The following is a 23,533-nucleotide window of genomic DNA, read 5'->3' on the forward strand; positions in this document are numbered from 1 at the left end:
TCCTCCAATCCATAATAAATGTCATGTAAAAAGAATTCAAAATAATTATTATGATTTTAACTTTTCAATATAATATTAACTACTTTTTTTTATTTATAGCCTTAATAATATTATTGACGAACAACAAAAACTATAACTAAATTTATGATGATAAGATTAATTTTGTATAATTATCACACATTTTTCATTTATTTACTATTTTTTTGTGTAAAAAAAATTAAGGTGACATTTATTATGAGACATAAAGAGTATAATATTACAAATAAATCAACAATAAAACATAATTTGATATCACTAATTTTCATCTATCTCATAATTTAAATTATAATCACATGAATTTCATCATGATGAAGTCCCACAACTTAGTTTTTTTTTTATCTATTCAACTATAAGCCTAATCTCATTGACATTTGTCTGATTTCATGAACTCAATCTCAAAATAGAAAAAGAGTTAATCCACAATTTAGTTTTTCAAAGTGGCAAGTTATTTACTTATGGTTCCTAAATATATGTCTTTGTAAATAGTCTTTAAAAGATTAAAAATACTCACTTTTAAATCTTTGAGTGTATTTTTTTTGTACAATTTAGTCTAAATTACTCCTCTTTAGTTCCTCTATTAACAAACGTTAACAAATCAGCTAAAAGGTAAGAAATTTTAGACACTTTGAAGACTAAATTGTACAAATATTTGATTAGTAAATTATTTTACATTGGCATATAAATATTGAATTGGTAAGTTTTTACCATTGTTATATAGAGTGAGCAAACAAAAACCTCCCTTATGAATTATCTAACATATATTTTCATCCTAATTATATTTGTATATAAGGCAAAATTTAGGTATAATACCATAAGTTTGTTGATGTTGTTTTGTAATTCAAATTAGAATTTTAACTTGAAAACTTATAGTAAAAGTCAATATTAAAAGTTAGCATATAATATTAAAAAAACTTTAATATTAATTAAATAATAACATAAAAGATACATATATTTGTGTGATATTCTTTTACATAGCTATCAAGATAAATTGAGAATATTAAATTAAAATCAATATCACATAATTACATTTTTACTTAGTCAAATTTAAATTACTTGAAATTTTAAAGTGTGAATTTATTCTTCCTCTTCATATTGTTTAAATGAAATCAAATTATGTATGTATAAATTTTTTTACACTATTACAAAAAAGTCTTTTAAAGACGGTTATTTAACACCTTTCAAAATATTTTTTAACTGCTTTTGAATCTGTTATTATAAAAAGTCAACACTTTTCACGATGATTTTTAAACCGTTTTAGAATCTTAATTTTTTTAGAAATCGTCTTAGAATGTTTTATTTTTTGTCTAAAAATGTTAATAAAACATGAGAATTTAAAGAAAATTTTTCAAAAAAATCATCTTAGAAAGTAGATATTCTAAGACGACTTTTAGAAAACCATTTTAAAAAATATATATTTTAAGACGTCTTTTTATCATGCACAATAGTTGTATGTATCTTCTCATTTGGCTAGGCTAATGGGAAATCCGCTCAACGAATTATCATCAATATCTTCTTTGGTTTTCTAAATTTTTTGGCTCAGCGAAATGCTGATACGAGATTTGTCAATTTTTTTTGCATAATTCGATTGCACTATAAATTTTTAATGTATTTCATTACACAAGCATAAATTTTATGTAATCCAAAACAAGGCAACAAAAAGAACCTCTTGGGTTTTATTATAATTCGCTTGAACTACAAATGCATTCTATTCTATTTCTTTGAAGGATATCGTTAATTTCTCCTTTTGCTTTGTAAGTCGGTCTTTCACCTTCGTTGAATCCTTGATTCCCTTAGTCAATTTTTTCACCATCTTTTGTCTCGTCTCTATTTGGACCTTGTGGTGGTTTATTTCTGAACTACTCTTATCAATATCCTAGTAAAGGGGAACCATTATTACATACACAATTCCCAATAACTTTATCATACACAATTGATAAAAGACCATACGAACCATGCCTCTTCTGTGTGCCTTGATTGAATATTGTTCTTAGACTTCCAAGTGCCTTCTTGGCAACCAGAAGATTAAAAAAACATTAGCACCCCAAGACCATATGAGAGAAGTTAATCAAATTCATTTATACATAGACACACATATGTAAATAATCAGATACCTACATTTTAGTCTCTTCCCATGTTAATCCAAACCCTTTACCAAAGATCTGACCATTTATTTCAACCTAAAACATGATAAAATTGTTTAAAAACTTTCAGAACTTGTTAAAAAAATCTCATGAAATAAATTGAAAAGCCATACAAGCTTCAATTGTCAAATGAAAAAGAATTGAAGAAGCACATCTGAACTTATCTGATTTGATTATTCCACTACTTTATTTGTTACTCACTTATTCAATGCATGCACTTTATTTGGCTATTTCATTGTCTAGTTTCCATTCTTCTAAAGTCGAGCCTTCACAAACTCAAATATAACTAACTATTTTGTTTTATGAGACTTGGGTAGGTTGTTTTATCTATTTGTAGTTTAAAATAATTACACTGAACACTATATAATTTATTTGATATATTTTAAATTATTTTTCATTGTCTCTAAATATTAAGACTCAATACAAATTATTTTTCATTGTCTTGCTTTGATAACCTTTACATCAATTACAAACCTGGGCAAGCACTTCATCTTTCTGTGCAAAATAAGTTGATGCTAGAGTTGGTGGAGATTGAAAACTCACAATAAGACCCTCCATCATGCACTTAAAAAGTAGAATGAAGAATTTATAGTATATCAATAACAAACTCTGACATAGCATAACATGAATAAAAGGGCCACAATTGGTTTCTTTATTAACTAAAAAGCTCACCAATTCTTCGAGGGCAAAAATTGAATCTGTTGACATTTTAGAGACTTTCAATCTAGGATCTGAAATCTTAGATGACTCAAATGTAGTTGAAAATGAGACTAACTCTTCTTTAGACAATAACTTATTACCAATAGAATTACCACTACTTGCAAAACCATTGTTGTTTGAACCATGAAACCCACTAACATCACCGTAAATGGAACCAACCAATTGTTTGATTGAACACTCAACAACCTTATTTTGGGATTCCTTTCTAGTTCTACTAATTCATTCACCAACTTTTTTTCCAGCAAACCATGCATGTGTATAAGAATAACATCAAGTTGAAGCATATTGATAAAAATTTTTTTAAAAATATAATGGAGGATATGTTTTTGTAAGTGATATCATTGTATGTAAAGCAACACAACCAAATTCAAGCCTATGATTGAAGCCATTATGAAATTAATTCTAGATAAAAACAACAAAGCCAACAATTTCAAATCTACTCATTGAGATATAGAACACCACACACCCAACCTTGTGTTTAGTAAATGGAAGTCATATAACTAATAAAAACTTTACTACTATGTTGGTTACAATAAGTTTCTTGCAATTAATTAAGTATAGAAAAAATACCACAGGGCAAATTTATTGATTTTAAAATAAGTAATTTTACCCTAAATTATTAGAAAATTAGAAATGAAACCATATCATAAAATAATCTTGATGTCCATTACACACAAGGAATCCTCACCTATTTCCTAGTATCCCTCATACCTTAAATCGCATTGTTGTTGTCGCTGACATTGAAGAGGCTTTGATGGTGCGACCCAAATTTGGTTCTGTCAAGGAGAAAGGGCTTTCGAAGCTCGTTGTTACCCTTGTCGCAAAGAAGCCACGTGTCGTCGCCCAGGTAAAGTAGATGGATAGTAAGAGATCGAAGGGAGAGAGAAAGAGTGAGATAGTGTGAGATCAAAGGGAGAGGGAGAAAGCGCGAGGGCAAAAGGGGAAGGAGAGTGAGAGAGCACGAGAGAGAGAGAAAATTAAAATTAAAAACAATAATTCTAAGAGGTTTTGTTAAAACCGTCATGGGAACCATTCTAAGATGATTTTGTGGTGCACGATAAAAATCATTCTAAATATTGTATTGTATCGTGCACAATAGAAACCATTTTAAGACGGTTTTGCTAAAATTATCGTGGAATGATTGTTATTCTAAGATAGTTTTTACGAAATTATATTGGAATGACAATCATTCTAAGACAATTTATAGAAAACTATCGTGAAATAGTAATTTTTAAGACGATTATTAGAAAACCGTCATGAAATTGTTATTTTTATTTACAAAAATACTATTGTGTTATTTTTCACGACAATTTTTGCTCAATCAATGTTAAATTAACATAATAAAAAACATATTTTTGTAATAGTGTTAATCAAATGTTTCCCAAAAGGACATATATAAAACTTATATTAAGTGTATGACATGTATCTGTGATAGTATATATTAAGTAGTGATAGAAATAATTTTAAAAAAAGTTTAAACACTTGTAAGAATAAAAGAATATTAGAGGACTAAAATGAAGTTTGCATATTTACAAGACATTAAATTTCTCTTACATATGTCTTATAATTTTTATAATTTAAATGAAGATATTAAGCTCAGTTTTTATTATAACCAATGATATTGAAATATAATTAAGTACAAGTGAGACACTTGACATATTTCAATAAGTTGTCTCCTAAAATTCAATACAATCTTATTCTCTTTTTTTTTCTGGGTAAATATCTTATTCTCTTAAATAAGGTATTAAATTTTACTTTTATAAATGAAAAAAAATGCTAAAAGAGATTTATGCCGTTAAATGATTCAACTCTCGAATAATAAGGCTTGTGATTTTATTTTATGGAAGAGTTTCTAGAAATTCTTTTCATTTAAATTTTCTAAATGTTAAGCTGTATATGTTTATTTTAGCTTATTAGAAACACTATATTTTTACTTTTTTCCTACAAGTGTTTATGGAAAATTTAATCCAAATAGAACCTTATCATGGTTTAACCAAGGTATTAATCATTGTATTCTTATTGCAACTAGCAAAACCATCTTCAAACTTTACTTTATTTCTCATACCTGCAAATGGCTTTGATTGTCACACTTCATTTAACTTTGATGTATTGTGTAAAAAAAAAACTAATAGACGATGAATGTGTGTGTAGTCGGGGAATGTTTTATTATAGTCTCATGATAAATGCAAAAGACCAATATGTTGGATTAGTTGTTTACCATGCCACAATTCATTGTATGGGGCTTATTTAATGAGGTTGTTTCATTAAATATTGAGAATAAAAAGTCTTGTGCCACAAGGCAGTGTTCTCGTGCCATAAAGGAGGAAATTAATAGACAATTATCAAGTGATTAATGGCGCTCTTCTCATAAGATTGGTCATTGGAATACTTTGGTCACATCATTTCTGATTATCAATAAGGTAAACAAAAGATAATCTTTCAAAATTAGAAATATCAAATTTATTTGCCCCAATGTTCTAGCGAGTTGGATTGAGCTAGGAAAAGCATATCTGTTATTTATTTCTTTTAAAATTCATATAAATTCAAAACATAAAAGATGTCCGATGGGTCAAACAGACCATGTTGAGTTCGTGAAAAACATGTTTGTTATTTATTTCTTTTAAAATTCATATAAATTCAAAACACAAAAGAATAAACCAACAAAAATTTAGTTCATAAGAAAACTGAGTCAGGCCAAGATAGTGCACTTTCCACCCTTTGGTTCTTGATCTGATCCATTTGACAGCTCTATCCAAAATACAAGAAAATGTCAAAAGAAAAAAAGAATTGTGATTTTTTTTTTATAGTTAAATCCTAAAATTGAATTGAAACATAAAAGAGAAGGCCCACAAATTAAGTATGGCAATTGCATTTATTAGTGGCATATAATAAAGAAAAAATAACTACTATTTTGTTTGAGAATACTACAACTTTTGTGTATTCTATCATCAACATACTTTTACCTGTTTTTAATATAATATTTCTTCCTTTTTGTTTTATTTAATTTTCTTTTCAAGGCAATGCATATTTTTTTAATAAATTAATACTTGCAAAAATTATTATGGTTAAATTATTTTCTTGATAAAAGTACTATTATTAAAGAATTAAAAAGTACCTAGTTGTAAGTTATTTAACTAGTTAGATAACATACTGATAAACGAAGATATTATTGAAAAAATAATCATTGTATTCTCGATTTATAAAGTGATAAATACTTTTAGAAAAATTAAAATTTGTGAAGAAATAACGATTTATAAATCATTTCAGTAATTTAAGTCAAACAGTACCTTTGAAATACTGATTGTATATATGATGAAATCATATAACTGCGTAATTACATGAATGGAGGAAATTCAAATCCTATAATATGAGAGGAGAGTATTGTATTATTATTGTTGGATTGTGGGAGGAAGTGAACATCACACGAAAGATGTTGTTCCACAGTTGTTGCCCTTAAATGAATAAAGCATCTTCTAATAATTAAGCATTGCTGATTATGTTTGGCTGTGGACCCAAATAAATAAAAAGTCCGATGGTTATATTTCAATTTCCAATCAGAAAGCAAGTTGCACATACCACATGGCACATGTGAATTGTTTGGTCCATGATGTTATACACACAACAAAGCCATGCATTGGACAAAATTAAAACAGAAAAGGAACCGTGTATGCATCTTCATAAATGAATGGTTGAGAATGGAATTGATAAACGTCGAGGCAAAACAATAATTTATAATAATTGTGTCCAATGTTAGAAATTTGTGGACCTTCAATTCTCTTTTTAGGTCGAGACAGAGATAATGATATGTACTAAAAAAAAAGTTGAGATTTTTGCCACATTGGATGTGGGTGAGGACTCTCTAGTGTTTTTTTTTTTTATGGGTTTTGGTTTTGGAGTTTTTTTTTTTTAGGAAAAATGTAAATTATATTAAATTCAAAATGATACAATAATAAATGGGGCATGCTAAAACAAATGCAACAGGTGTGTTTTTCTATACGTAAGAAACTTAATTTTGCTAATAACCTCTATTACAGAAAATTGATAATCTTTAAAAATCAGTTTGTTCCTAAACAACCAGATGCATTAGATTGTAATTGCTATAGTCAGACAACGTAATTTTCCTCACTTGACTCTTATATCAGTTTTTTTTTTTTTTTGGCTTTGGAGTTTTGATTTGGCAGCATGTGGACTTGTTGGCTTGTTGATAGCCACAATTGGCTCCAATAACACAGCAAGACAAGCAAAAAAACAAAGATTTTGGGCAAAAGGAGGACCAAGAACCGTTACTGCTAGCTACCCTGTGACCAAATCTCACTTTCTCTTGTTTTGCTTTTGATCTTTTCAACACCTACAATACAACTAACAACTAGCAACTAGCAACATAACAAATACTTGTAAATAATGTAAACCAAAATTGAATTCTTCTTTTTCTACATATGGTATAGAGTTTATAAAGTATTTCACAAAATTTGTTTATTATCTTAGTACTTTACTTTCTTTTTCTTTCTCCTAGTTTGCAGGTATGAGGTAAAATAGAACAGAACCAATTTATTACTTGTAATCTTATAATTTTTTTTTCTTTCAAATATTAGAATGAAAATTTACTATTTTTTTACAAACTATTTAAATAACAAGAATTTATTTGTAGCAGAAATAATCTTTATATATATATATATATATATATATATATATATATATATATATATATATAATCATTACAAAATTTAACAAATTTCAATTATGCAATAATTCATAATTAGATAACGGTATTCAAAAGATCATACTGAATGTCAATAATCATAGCTAAGCTAAAACGATTTATTATACAGAGATCAACATTAAAATAGAAATACAACTACGTTTAAGTTTATTTTTTCTTTTCATTAATTTAAGATTTAAATATGTTTTTAATCCTTTAAATTTGAATAATTATTACTTTTAGTCCTTAAATTTTTTTTTATTAGTTCCTCAAATTTTTTAAAATCCCTCTATTTCTTTGTGATAATGGTGTCACAATTGATCACAAGTTCTCACCATCAGATTTTTTTAATTTAATTTCTGTGACTTTTTAAAATTACTAGAATAGGTAAAAATTCACCGCAATTTATTATTTGTTTTAAATTTTCTTCTTTAAAATCATCAAAATATGTATAAAAAAATTGATAACAATCCATATGGGTCAAATATTTTGATGATTTAAAATCCTCAAAGATCATTTTTAAAAATTAAATTAAAAAAATAATTTTAATAATTAAAAACTATCACAAATCTTAAAATCACAAATACAATAAACAAAATAATTTTTCAAAAACCAGAGAAAAAGACTAAAAAGTTAATTATCTAAATTTAAAAGATTAAAACCCTAGATTTAACCCTACAATGATAGAGATGCAAAAACCATAAGCTTTAAACTATAATATTCATGATGATGTGGGTAAATTTATATTTTCATATATCTTCCAAGTAATGTTCCTTGAAGCACTCATCCACGCAAATGCAAAACCAATTTCCTGTGGAGTTCACCAAATTAAATTTACTTTCTCATGGCCAACCAGCACCACATCTATGACTTTAGAGATTGGACCGCCACCTTTTCCTCGCCATCGGGTTTCGATCCCCTGCACCTCCGCTCCATGTGCTCCCTCATTCTAATATTTGTACCAATTACATCTCAGTCAAGTCAGATATTTAATGCTCCTCTCACAGAAAAAAAGTCAGATATTTAATGTGAAATCCTACTCTTTTTTAATTATACTAATCCATTTGTTAGTTAAAATAATTTAATTTTATTAATCTTAATTAAAAATAAGAATAGTCTTAAATTATTGTTTATTATAACTTGATATCATAAATAAGATAAAAATTTTAAAAATAGAATTACAATTAAATAAGTGATATTATAAGAGTCTAAAATATAACTTTTTTTTTTCTTATATATGAATTCAGGGAAGTACGGACTAATAATACAATAATTAAGTTGACTTATGGTTTATAATTTATTTTCCATTTTTTTAATTCTAGATATCAATTAATTGATTGTTATAATTTTAATAATTTAATTGATTAATAATTTTTTCAGTAAAAAAGTCTATGCAATGTTAGTGTAAAGATTGTTTATACTATCATCCAATAAAAAATTGTCATATAATTATTTATACATAAAAAAATAATTTCAAAATAAGTGTTTTTAAAAGAGTATTTTCTTAATAAGTAGATAGAATTTATTTTTTCAAACAGAAATAATTTAAACAAACATATTAAGAAAACAAAAAAAAAATATTTATTTTATTAAAATAAGTACTTATTTTAAATAATTACGTTTAAAAAAACTAACCTATAATAAATATGTTAACTTTTGTATGAATTACTTAAAATTCATAAACACCATGTTTCTTATTAACTAATAATATAAAATAATTTTATATTAAATATTACATGTATTTTTATCATCAATGATAAATTTTGTGAGTATTCAATTCAATTATATGTTTAAAATTTAAATTTAAGACTAATGATTAGTTTGAAGTAAAACTACTCTACGTTATTTGATGCTTACACTTTTTTGTTGAGAATAAGATATTCTCATAAGACTTTAAAAAACATTTTCATAAAACTACTCTCTCAAGCTAAAAATCATCAAAAGTTTTATTTTTTCTAACATACTCATTGATATGGAAATGAATTTGATGCATACACCTAATGGTGAATTGATTAATAATTCCAATTTCAAAAACCCTTTAATCATTTTATTAATTTGAGGAAGTATTTTTATTTTTGGTTACAATTATAGGAACTAATTTATTCGGCTATTTATAATTTAACATGACAGAACTAGCTTGCTGGCCACGCGTACTCAACTGTCTGTTACTTTTCTGAAACCGGATGCACCGAATCATAACCTCTCCGTTGATATGTTGTTCTCTTCCATCGTCCACGTGGCACTTTTTAACTTGCAAGTGTTGTTTATGCCAAGTGAAATATTATTGGAACAGCTCGGATAGATCAAACGGTTTTGAACGCGCCACGTGGGATTCAGAATTATCCAACGGTATCTGGAAATTATAGAAAATTGTGACGTTCTTCTTCCATTTCTGTCTATCTACCCTTTTCCCCTTGAAAGCCCAAAATTGTTCATGAAAGCTTCGTTTCGGATTAACATTTTTTGAATAATAGAGACATTACTTTCTGAGGTTTTAACCTTTTTAAGGTATATACTGATTGATTAATATCGTTTCTCTGTTCATTTTTCACTTTTTCTCCCCCTCAGATAGCGGTTTGTGGATTCTCTGAATGATTGAATCTTTGTCAAAAATTCGTACTTTTGTCGTTTTGGCTTCTGGGTTTTATGTTTTTCACCTTGTTTTATCTGATTTTGGAGTAAAGCCATGTTTTTTGTGTGTTTGTAGAAACGTTTAAATGCGTAATCTTTTTTTGGGGGGTGAATAATTGAAACTTTTACTGACAAAAATGGGTTCGGTTGCCTTGATGGTGCCCACGTTGGGAATTTGTCTGTGTTGGCTATTTTAAGGTTTTGCTATTTTTTGTTCTTGCTTTTAATGCTTTGCTGTTTTGAATCTGTCATTGTTTGGATTATGTGTCAAAGATGGGTTTATTCCTCTTGATTCTGTTGAGAAAATGGGTGTCTCTGTTCAATGTACTTAGGATTACTGTTATCTTTTGGTTTTGTTTTTTGTTGTATATACAACGTATTGTGGTTATTGCCCTTTGTTATATCTAGTAGCAAATTTTAGGACACATGTTTGCTAATAATTTGTATTGCCCTTTTTAATGACTAGTAAATCGTTGTTTTTGAGGTAAAAAACACGTGAGTAACGCAGCTGCAAAATTCAGCTCTTCCAGCTTTTAATGCTTGAAATTCAAGTAGTAGCTGCACCTAACATTTTCTGAATTTGATTGCTTCATCAACTCGTTTTTTTTTTTTTTTGTTCTTTTCTATAAGCTTGTTTTTGTTGAGGTTGTTCTTTAAAACGTTAGATTTCCTTTTCTGTTGTCAACATTATTTTTGAAATTGTGTGCTAACTGGGTTCTTTATAGGCTTCCCTAACTTGAGGCTGCTACTTGTTTAAGAAGAGGCTGTGTGCTCATTTGCTTAGAGAGTTTTGCTGCTAAGGACTTGACACAATTGTGTAAATGTCTGTGGCTTTTACCAACCTCTCTTGGTGGTTGTGGAGTGGAAAGCATCAAGATCCAAGAATCTCAAATGGGTCTTCTATAAATTCTTCGGGCGATTCGAATTTGTGGGAATCGGATGTTTTGAGGTTTCCTTTGGTTAAGGCAAATGTAGGGTCCTCGTCAAGAAAGGTGAAGCGCAAATGGCATAGTAGGGAGGAGAGGAAGGTGGATAGGGAATATGATGTTGTTCTGGTTCCATCTGATGGTGGATGTGTTTCTGGTTCTGAATCTGATGATTCTGACTGGTCAATTGGCTGGTTAGAGCCTCATGGACCTGGCTTCCCAAGTGATGATGAAACAGATAACAGTTTTGCTGTGATTGTTCCCTGTTATGGGCGAGACTATGGCAGAATAGTGGAGGATCCAAAAGGCAATTTACTGAGGGATGTTGGGAACTTTCCAGACAGTTATTCAGATGGTGAGTTTTCTTATTAACATATGTTGTAGTTTACATTTGTGCTGTTTTAAACTTGATTTTCTCGTTATGTTTTGCTTAATGGATAGTTAGCAATTTAGCATTTGATTGCGGTTGAACAATAGACTTTAGTTGAAAATGTAAAAAGCTATTCAAAATGTTGGTTTGGTCTTTAATCTTTTGGGTTTTTGCATGGGATACTGATTTCTGTCGAAACACAGTTTTAGGCATTGGTTCCACCAGCTGCTGAAGTCCAATATGAATGTATTAGTTAAAAAAGAGATTAGCCAGATATAATCTTTTGGTTAGACTTAACCAGACTGAAATATGCCATTTTGCATTTAGTGTTATTTCTAATTTATTTTTCTCTTTGAGAGGAAGTTGCTTCAATTTGTTATAAAAGAAGATAAAGATAAGCAGAGAATTCAACAATCTTGCTGCATTTTTGTTTAAGCACCATAAGAGGCAAATATGATTTGGGGGTGATAGGATTTTAACCTGAACTTTTTTATTCATCGAGTATTTTTTTGCTTTAATAAGATTTACCATTTGGTTGGATATATGATTCTGGCTTTACCCTCATGATCCATTAGCTGGAATCAACAAACCTATTAACAATAATGAAATAAAGTGGTTTTTAACCCAATTGAGAGTGTACTTGGAGTCTTGGACTAATATCTAGTATGATACGTTGTGATGTGACTTGTGAGGTTAATGTTAATTTGGACTTTGTGCATATATTTGTGGTTGGATATATGGCATTCATTCAGATTTTATTTTTCTTATGGTGGGGCTAGAGTTGTAACATTTATGCCTTTTCTCCCCTTGTCTGCAGAGAGCAAAAAATTTGTGGAAGACTGGCTCTCTTCCCTTAGAAATACCTGATGCACAATCATTCATCATTGTGATCCTGCACTTCCTGAGAAAAATCTTCTTTTGTGATCCTTAGCAAATAAACCATTTGTATATGTAAATATTGTAAAAAAGAAAAGGCATTGATGTGATGTCAGAATATGATTGGTTAACATTGAGTCTTGGTTAATTCAAACCTATGAGGAACAGATATGGCCAAGAATGAAAGCAGTTGTGATGCTTTTGCACTGAGAATGATGTGCAACTGCTGTTCTGCTCTCATCTTCGAGAGTCCAAACATTGTGACTGAATTTGAGAGCTGTATTGAAGTGTGACTTTGGAACTTGCAATTCGTTCATGTAAATATGGTCATTGGTTGAATGCTTGATCATGTACTCAAATTTGTAAATAACTGTATATAAATTTTGTATAACATGGGTGTACTTTGTGTATATATGTGTGTGTTTTTGGAGTTTGCTTGGATGTATAGTTAAATTAGCACAGTTTTGTATAGATCCGTTAATAAATCAATAGTCTCTAATCTTCTCTGTTCCTCTAAAAGATGATAGCATTTCCCTTTGGGGATTCAAGGTTATTGGAGTTTCATGTAAGTGTTTTATTTGAAATATTTGTATGTATTAACTTTATGAAGGGTAGTTTAATGGATAACTCAAACCATGAATTATGTTTGTCATCCTGGAGCTTTTATAGATTGACGCTTTAATAGTAAGACTAGTAGAAATTTTGAGAGGATTTCATTTAATTAAAAAATATTGTGAATGAAATTTTGAGTATTATAGTGATATATGCACATTTTTTTATAAAAAATTGTTGTGTAACTTATGAGATCTAATGATAAATTTATTTTCCTCCCTAATTCCAAGGTAAACAGGGACATAACCATTATGTACTTGTTAAAAATAATTATAATATTATTGGAAGATGATGGGGACTAATTCAGTAATTTTCTAAAGAAATTTTATATAGAGATTAAAGTGTGTGTGTATATATAAAAGGCTAGACTAAAAATATTGTCAAATCTAAATCTATTTTTATAAGTGTGCTTGGGTGAAAATAATAGAGTAAGAATAGTACTAGAACAAGTGATCTCTAGAAAAGGTATTGCTTTAATTTAACTAAATTTATATTACTTATTGCTAATGAAAAATAAAATGTTTCTTAAATATCATGGGTATTGCTTTAAAAAAAAATATCTTGACTATTATTCATATCAGTGGGACAAGTAGCAAAGCAATAAAAGTGTTAGAGTAATCATAGAACTTTGTTTCATATTGTTTGTATTTCTACTTTACAGCCTTGATATCTTTTTTGTAATATCTTTTTATATTGAGACTATTTCTTAGTCGTTTTGAATATTATTTCACATTGGCTGTTTTGATTTATGCCTATGCATGTTTTTACATATATATTTGGTTGAATTGTTTAGATCATTCCTAAAAAAAAGTGAATAGATATACAATTACCTGTTTAAAGAAACTTTCACCTTCTCTCGTAAAACATTATTTTTAGTTGCCTTGTGTCTAATTGTAAATTTATTTTCTTTAGAGGCAGTTTATCATTAATTCATACCAAAATTAACAAGTCACATGGCGATATGTAATATCACTTGTATTTTCTATTTAAAATTAAATTGCGTCTCATGTGACATGTCATGTTAGAATTATTTATTTATTTCGCACATTCAAAAATTCTTAATTAGACTAAGGTTTTCATGTGACATACATGTGAGTATAATTTATTTAATTTTTATTTAAAAAGGTTTCACGTGAATGTCATTAGTTCATCTAACCACAAAAATTAAAAAAAATAATTAAATGAATTAAAAAAATAAAATAAAAAATAAAAAGAAACTAAAATTAAATATTAATTAAAATTAAATATAAGCTTAAATAAATTTTTAAGTTATACATTTATTAATTATTAAATAAATAAATAAATTTTTATAAAATATTAATTATGCAATACATTAATTATAAAATAAATTAACAATTTAACTTAAATAAAAAAAATTCAAAATTAAGAAATTAAGTCAATTTCACTACATAATGTACGTTGATAATAGATTATTATATCTTAGTAGACTTAAATATGAGTCTTGGATATGAAATTATATTAATATTTTTTTTAAAAAAATTCACCACTCAATAATCCTACTCACTTGAGTAGAATTATCTCTATGAAAGATACAAATGATTTCTAAAACAAACAGCCTTCAAAAGATATACATCATGCATGAGATAATCATATATTTAAGCAACATCCTTTCAAACACAAGCTTATTAAATTTTCCTTTCTCATGTTATCTCATCCACTAAATTCAAGTTATCTTTAGAACAATTGTTAATGGAACTATACATACCATCAAATTTTTCATATATCTCCATTATAACTTTTAGAGTTCAACCCTATATTGAAATTGGTCACTACCTTCAATTCCTAATACATGTCTTATATATATATATATATATATATATATATATATATATGAAATAATTTATAAAAATATAAAAATAGGAAAACATAATTTATTTTAAATTATTACAATTGATGAAGGATACAATGCCTGATGGCAAGGAGTTAATGCAACAAAAGGAAGATGTTGTAGAAATATTTTTTTTAATGCAATGTACGTCTTTTAAAAGCTTACTTTATTGTACAAGTGTTCAACGTGCATAATGTATGCCTTTTGGAGAAGGATTTTATCTATTTTAATTTTGACTTTTTATTTAAGTTTATTCATTTATTTTATAATTAATCCATTACATAATTAATATGTTTATATAATTAAAATTTATATAAGTTTATCTTTTTATCTAAGTTTATTTATTTGTTTTATAATTAATATATCAATATTGTATGACATGATTGATACATAATTAATAATTTTAAAGAATTATTCTTTAACTCCGAGAGAAATATCCTATGTTCACCAAAAATATTATATAATTAATATTTTATATAGGCTTATTTAATTTCTTTTAGTAAAAATATATTTTTAGTTTTTATACTTCCGGTCAAACATGGTAAGATCCATCTACTTTCATATTGATGAATTTGATACTTAAACTTATCACATGTTACATGTCATGAATGGCACCATTTTTTTAAAATTAAAATTAAAATAACTCACCTGACACTATAAATTGATATGCGATTTAGTAATTTTAGTGTAACATGACAAAAATAGTCTCACTATAATAAAATGTTGAAAATGACCCCATTTATAATGTGTGTTTAATATTATTTCACATTAGTTTGATTTTCCATAACTTCATCCCTAATAGGGTGGACAAGTTAACTCACTGACAAAAGTGTATTGGGGAATACAACCCACCTTGCTCCGGGATGATAGGTTGAACCTTTGGTATGTTTAGTTGATAAAATAATTTAGTATCCAATTTTTTCCCCTTTTCTCTCTTTATTTAAATAAGATTAAAATATATTTTTGTTCATAAAAAATATTTAAAGTTTATTTTTAGTCATTTTCGGTATAGTTCTTTTGGCATTCTCAGTATGGCACCTCTACCACTGCCGCGCCGAACACATTTAAATTTTACAAAAACAAGAAAACATATTCAAAATTTTACAGGAACAAATTTTAATTTTTTTTCATATTTATAGACACTGCAAACATAATTTAACCTTTAAAAGTGAAAGCTAGAGGCCCAAAATAAAAGGTAAATATTTGTTTCTTGTAGGAAAAAAAGTTAGAAGTATATATAATAATTGTTGGTGGGTTGTCTCACACTCTAAGAATTCAATTGTTGGGGCCAATATTAAAAGGGCGAATATTTTAACTGTAACACTGTTCAGTTTGGAGAAGAAAATGAAAGAAAAAACAGGTAAAAGAAAATAAATAGAAAAGAAGATGATTTTTCATGTTATTTGGCATAGAAGAAAGAGAAAGGAAAGAAAAGTGGATGATACACTTTTTAACTTAATAATTTAACCCTTAAAAAAACTTAATAATTTAATCATGATTTTATTATTTAATTACTTTAATGTTGAAAACGTAACTGTTATGTTATGCCCGTTAATTCTACCTCATAATTTGCGTAGAATTTTAAGCTGTTTTTCTCTCCTCTTCTATCCAAATTGGGCAGATTGCAATTGTTTTTTTGTCAACCAAAGAGAAGCTTCTTTTTTTACAAAAAAAAAGAAAAACAATGTAATCATCTCTATCCTTTTTGTTCTCTCCTCTTTCTCCCGATCGAAACAAAGAGAGTGTAAATATTAACAGGTTTTTTGTTTTTTCATAGGGGGAAGGGGTCTGCCTCTGTTTACGACTAAATTTGTCCCTGTCCATTCCTTATCCAGAAATTGGTCTGTTGACTCTGTTCGGAAATAAAAAACAAAATAATTGTATTATGTAATTTTTTTTAAAGTTATTGAATGCAGAAACCTTTTCAATATTACTGGGAAAGATGTCAAGTTTTGCCTAATCGCAACTAGTCAATTTGGGAAAAATGTAAATGATATTAAATAAAATGATAAAACAATAAAGGGGCTGTATCCAAAGAAAATCAAAAGTCTCCCTAATACAAAAAGATCTATATCAAGATGTTAAAACAAATACATAATAAACTTAATCTTGTTAATAACCTCTATTACAGAAAATTGATAATCTTCAAAAATCAGCTTGTTCCTAGACAGCCAAATGCAGTAGACTGTAATTGCTATAGCCAAAGAATGTAATTTTCCTTGAAAACCTGATGTGCATCGCCCCTAATTAAAGAATTATCAGTAATGCGCCGTAAAGAAGTGAAACGCCTGCGGAAAGGAACTAGGACAAATGGAACCCTTGTTAAAAAAAACAACTTTGTCAAGAGTAAGCAACCGATTCCTTTTAGCAAACAATCCCACCTAGTCAACTTGTTTCTAGGATCTGCCTCGAAAGAGTTGTGTACTTAGTGAAAAAAGTAGCGATAGAAGATCAAATCCACTCCTATGAAAATAATAGAAATTCATATCTAATTTTTAATCACAACCTGATGAATATATAAACTTATTATCCTAGCATATAATCTTTTAACAGAAATTGATTCCCAAGGAAAAAAATTATGAACGTTTACTAATCAAAAAGAAAATTATCTTATAGTCGTGTGTGATTTTTAAACATTTTTATTCACGATTGTTCCATTTTTTTACTAGAGGAAAGTGGTTAATCAAATCATGAAAAATGCTTATCAGTACGTATCCCTGAAATACGAAAATTAATATTTGTCATTAATTTTTATCCAAGTTCTTTTTTTTTTTAATTTTTTAATTTAATCTGTCTAATAACATATAGACACATGGGTTCCTAATGCATGAAAAACAATATGTAAGTTGTAACCTTTAGCGTTGATGTCGAATTGTTTGTCCCAGTTTTGGTTTGAAAGTTGGAACTAATTTGCTTGTTGTTAGTTGTTACAATAACAACTGAAAACTTTCCCAAAACTAGCCTATCACAACACAAAAAATAAGAAACAAGTATTTATGTTATTGTTATAAGAAACTGAAAAGTTTCTAGTTCTCATTTTTTTTCCCCATGGTAACCTGTAACTCCAAAGTTTGTCAAATAGTGGAGAAAATAATTCTTAATTAAATTTTATTTTGAGGAAATAATACAAAAAAAAAAAAAATTCTTTTCTTAGGTTGCCAACAAGACCCAGGCTAAAACCAACCTCCCCAACTCCAACCAAAAGTGAGATAATTTATCTAAATAAGCTCTCCAAAGTTGGAGCTCTTCAAAGGATCTAACACCTTACACGTATGCATGAGGCGAAGTATGCTCCTCTCCATGTGTACCCCATAAGAGGACATTTTCGCCAACCTATGTTTTTCCTTTTCCCCATAATTTTATTAATCACCTTGATTATGAAAATCTAAGCTTTTTCGCTGATCAGAAATTTTGCGGGCCATTATTTGTCTGTGTCACATCTTCATCATCAAGGTTTTACTTCCATGGGATGAATGTGTATGATTGCTACCTAGGACAAAAATGTTGCAAAGGGCAGCAAGCAATGCATATTCATGGTGGTGGGCCAGCCACATCAGGACAAAGCAGTCAAAATGGCTGGATCAAAGCCTCCAAGGTACGTTTGTTAATATGCATGTATATATATAATTAATTGTTCTTATACCATCAATCTGGATTTTTTTCCAATGTTTCTAGTAACATCAAAACATATATATCTTGTTGGACATTAGGTTCATCAACATAAGACCTAGGAGATATCAAATTATCAATTTCAGGCGATTTTAGAATATCCAACATTCCCATTTTTCTCTTGATTCCCAAAACTATTTCGCAAAATTTGTTGATTAAGATGGCTGGCAACCCACATGCATAAAAATGATGTTTTTCTTTCAATATAGAGTAGTTGCTTTTTTTATTTTTAAAGCATCATTTTCTCAGTGGTACATGAGACACACATTACATAACAAGACATGGTGTAGAATTAATTGATGATTTTAGAGAAAGCAAAGCAAAATGATAGGAACATAGGAAAATCGATCAATAACATAGGATAATGGTATAGTTCTCTGAGTTTCATGGTTGCATAACCCCTCCCCATGTTTCTAAGAACTGAAGTTCTCATCTGCATTATTAATTAACTTTTCGAATAAAATTCAATGTTAATAAATGAAGCAAACAAATGATAACAGATATGGAGGAGAAGGTGGCTGAGACCCTCACCATTCTGTGTGATGAGGGGGACTCATTTGCTAAGAGGGCAGAAATGTATTACAAGAAGAGGCCAGAGCTGGTGAATTTTGTGGAAGAAGCCTTTCGAGCATATAGAGCCTTAGCAGAAAGGTATGATCATCTATCAAAGGAACTCCAAAGCGCGAACCGCACTATAGCCAGTGTCTTCCCAGACCAAGTTCCATATCATATTGAAGAAGATGATGAAGAAGAAAGTGACACAGGAACTAATTCATCATCACCAGACCCCAACAATCAAACACATAATAGACCATCCATTCCTAAAGTTCCCAAGACCCCAAAGAAGGACTTTAGAAGTCCATCCATGTTGCTATCCAGAAAGGCCCCACTTAAGAGGATTTCTAGCTCAGCAAAATATGTTCCAACAATTTCAAGCTCAGGTCTGACCAAGGTTGAAGCCTTGGCTGATATTGACAAGCTTCAGAAAGAAATATTGTCACTCCAAACTGAGAAAGAGTTTGTGAGGAGTTTGTATGAACGCGCCTATGAAAAGTACTGGGAAATTGAAGACCAGATCACAGCAACTCAGAAAAGAGTTTGCAGCTTGCAAGATGAGTTTGGTGTTGGCACAGTTATAGAAGACAATGATGCTAGAGCTTTGATGGCAACCACAGCTCTAAAATCATGCCAAGAGACCCTGGACAAGTTGAAAGAGATACAAGCACAATCATCTAAAGATGCTAAAGAGGAGTACCAAAGGGTTAAGAAAGCTCATGAGATGTTTGAGACCCTTAGAGACCAATTCATTGCTAAATATACGAGTCAACAAGACCAAGATGACGTGGACAAGTCTGAGAGTGTAGGAACAGATAAAAAATGCATAGATGAAGAGATGGATCACTTGGAGCAAGAGAAGCATGACGTGGGGATGTTGAGAGAGAAGATCAAACAAAAGTTGGATGAAGACTCAAGTAATTCCCTCACTGTGACTGAAATGGCTGAGTGCATTGATGAGCTTGTAAATAAGGTTTGTACCTTGGAAACTGCGGTTTCATCTCAGACTGGAATGGTCAAGAGACTAAAATCAGAAACAGATGGACTTCAGACAAATATAAAGAAATTGGAAGAAGACAGGGAAATGCTCATAGAAGGCTCAGAAGTTACCAACAAGAAGCTAAAGGAATTGGAGGAAGAGTTGTGGAGAGTTAAAATGCTCAACCGAGATGTCAGAACTCAAGACAACACCCTCCAAACACACTTTACTGAAGCTAGCTGTAACCTTGAGCACCTTTCTGGAAAATTGAATAACATGAAGCCAAATGAGGAGGAGGAGAACTTGGTACTTTACAAGAAGAAGAGAACTGCTTCTGATGTTAACTTGTTTGTTGATAACTCAGATGTCAAGACACTAAAGGAAGATGGTGGTGCAAATGTTGATACTAACAAGTCCAATTTGAATGATAGTACTTTAATGAATGAAAGGATTCAGAAGCTGGTACTACAACAGGATAAGGATGATTTATCTGATACACCGAGCAATCTTGACACTGAATCACAGGATCTGGACATTAGTGAGGAAGATCAACCTAATTGGAGGCAGATGTTTATAAGTGGATTAGATGACAGAGAAAAGATTCTGTTGGAGGAGTACACATCAGTCTTAATGAACTATAAGGATGTCAGGGTGAAGCTCAATGATGTGGAAAAGAAAAACCGTGACAGCATTTTTGAGTTGACACTTCAGGTAAGCAATGATCAATCCATAACATTTACTTGATTGTATAATTATTTTCACAAATCTGATATAGATTTAGAAATTGTCATAATTATACATAATAACTTTTTTTTTTTTATATCTATACGCAAGAAAGCAAGATGAAATTTCAAAACAAGAATAGAACATATTAAATATTCTAGCATGATTTTATTATCAGCAGTATGGTATTCACATTTTTTTTTTTTGAGTATAAACTAACATCCACTTGCATAAATATTCTTAGAGTAAGAAAGAAAAGCTCCATTTATTTTAGATGAGATTATTAGTTATAAAATAAAGGTTGAATATTTTAATACTGTTGCCAAAACAATACAAGAATTTCTCCTTACAAATAGAGTACATTCCACTCCTACTAAGGTAGAATTTCCCGTGCAGCTAAGGGAAATGAAAAATGCTCTTGATACCAAGGATAAAGAGATACAGGTTTTACATCAGAAGCTGGACAATCCAGATGCAAATCCTTATGAAAGTCCCTGCACCATCACCACAGAATACAAATATACACCACATGAAGCACTTCTCCGAAAAGCAGGTCAAGGTGCTGATGTGTCGGACTCAGAAATTTGGCCTTCAAATTTAGATGCAAATGCAGCCACAACGCCTTTCACAGAACAAGTTGAAACTGAAAGAACAGGAAAAAATGCCTTCTCATCTGTGAGAATGACACTAGAGAAGCTCATGGCACATCAAGATAAGCGCCAAGACCTTTCTAACTTGGAACAGAAGTTCCGTTCAGACATCAACGACTTGCTGGAAGAAAACCTAGAGTTCTGGTTGAGGTTTAGCACTTCAGTTCATCAGATTCAGAAATTCCAAAACTCTATTCAGGACTTAAAAGCAGAGCTGAAAATAATAAGGGAAAAGAACAAGAAATCTGAAGGGTATTCACATTCTAAACAACAGCCTATACAATCTCAACTCCGGCCAATATTTAGACACCTGAGAGAGATAAGAACTGAGTTGTCACTGTGGGTGGAACACAATGCAGTGTTGCAAGATGAACTGCAAGGAAGGTACGCATCTATGAGCAACATCCAAGATGAGATAGCAAGAGCAGGGAACACAGAATCCGGTGCTGACACGGCAGAGCTAATTAGTAAGTACCAAGCTGCAAAGTTTCAGGGTGAGATTCTCAACATGAAGCAAGAGAACAGCAAGGTTGCAAGTGAACTGCAAGCAGGCCTTAGCCTTGTGAAGGGAATGAAAAATGATGTTGAGAAGACACTAGATGAGCTAGATGAAGCTATTGGTGTTAACAGTAGTGTTCCTAAGAATAATGGCCAGATGAAACACTCCAGTAGTCGTGCTCGAATACCCTTGAGGTCTTTCTTGTTTGGAGTTAAGTTAAAGAAGCAAAAGCATCATCCTTCACTATTTGCATGTGTAAATCCGGCATTGCAAAGACAATACAGTGTCAATGATGAAGCACCAGCCCCAATATAGATAAACTTCCACTACCCTACTAAGCACTTGGATTAAACTCTAAATTAAGTAGCAGTATGATTGTGACAATATATAGAACCTGTAAGTTATCATGCTGTTTTTAAATTTTAATTTCAAGATTGGTTCGGCTTCTATTGGCAAGATTGACATACAATTCTTATAGTGCATGAGTTCGTGTGTATACACATTCCAAAAGCAAATGATTTTATTATATGCGTGCATTTTTAAATGTAAAATTGTTTTCTAGCCATATCTTCCCAAATGATTTGTGCTTATCGCGGGAGCTTCCCCGTGCCAAGCAATGCTTTTGATGGAAATTATAGAAGAATTTTGTTTAGCATCAGGATAGAAGATGAGTTTTGATAAAAATAGGAGTTTATTTTTCTAAGATTGTCAATGCTTTAATAGCTGAAGCAATCGATAACACTATGGGCATTTCCATGACAAATAACTTGGAGTTCCCTTGTAACATGCTAGATCGGCTAGGGAGAAATACTCTTTTATCATTGACAAGGTTGAAAGGCATTTGGTTGGATAGAAGACTCAAAGCCTAAAGTTACTTTATCTCTAGACTTTGTTATGAGCCTTGGTTTTATAGTATTCAATAAATTTTAACCAATAGTAAAGAACTTCAGGAATATTAGAGAATAGAGAGTGTTGCCAGTTCTCCTTTTTATTCAACTCCACATTGAATGCCAATGACATGCAGAATTCTGCTTATCTGCTATTCCTTCCTTAGTTCTTGTGCAGTTGTGCCAATGACATTTCAGTTATTATTTTCTTCTCCTGGAGTTGGTTGAAGGAATTATCAAAAGATTTCTCGTACTCACGCACAGTGGGCAGCATCTCCAGGGGATTACTTCTATGCTATGAAGTACGGACACTCCAGTCCCTTGCCGTATCCGGTATCCGACACGTGTCCGTGTCAGTGTCTGACACCGACACGACACCCATACTACGTTCTATATTTTGGACATTACAGGTGTCTACGTGTCCGTGTCGTGTCTGGTGTCCGTGTCGGTGCTTCATAGCTTCTATGAGCTTATGTAGAAGTGATCTTTGTGTCTTCTACTGTTTTGTGCTTGTTTGGATCGTGGCTGTATGGTGATTTTTTAGCACATGTTTTGTAAGGATTCTGGTCTTCAGCATGTGGGGATGGACAATTACTTTGTAGGGTGCTTCATGTGGTTGGTTACTTCATATTTATATGTTTGCATGGTAAATGTCGAGTAACCAATTATGGAAATATACTTGTTTTTTATCCATGTAAATGTGTTTTG

General features: G+C 30.1%; 2 protein-coding genes across 2 annotated transcripts; both read left to right on the top strand.

Moving 5' to 3' along the window:
• The first annotated feature begins 9,979 nt into the window (after positions 1-9,979).
• On the top strand, positions 9,980-12,814 carry LOC114383433. The gene is made up of 3 exons (XM_028343111.1): positions 9,980-10,107; positions 10,956-11,511; positions 12,344-12,814. Exons 2-3 carry the CDS (start codon positions 11,052-11,054, stop codon positions 12,391-12,393), a joined length of 510 nt encoding a protein of 169 aa, XP_028198912.1. The 5' UTR covers positions 9,980-10,107; positions 10,956-11,051; the 3' UTR covers positions 12,394-12,814.
• Positions 12,815-18,274: 5,460 nt separating this feature from the next.
• On the top strand, positions 18,275-22,387 carry LOC114384658 (protein NETWORKED 2A-like). The gene is made up of 3 exons (XM_028344366.1): positions 18,275-18,458; positions 19,033-20,777; positions 21,186-22,387. Exons 1-3 carry the CDS (start codon positions 18,365-18,367, stop codon positions 22,251-22,253), a joined length of 2,907 nt encoding a protein of 968 aa, XP_028200167.1. The 5' UTR covers positions 18,275-18,364; the 3' UTR covers positions 22,254-22,387.
• The last annotated feature ends 1,146 nt before the right edge of the window (positions 22,388-23,533 follow it).

The sequence above is a fragment of the Glycine soja genome, chromosome 14 (assembly GCF_004193775.1).
Source record: "Glycine soja cultivar W05 chromosome 14, ASM419377v2, whole genome shotgun sequence".
In the NCBI taxonomy this organism is placed as follows: domain Eukaryota; kingdom Viridiplantae; phylum Streptophyta; class Magnoliopsida; order Fabales; family Fabaceae; genus Glycine; species Glycine soja.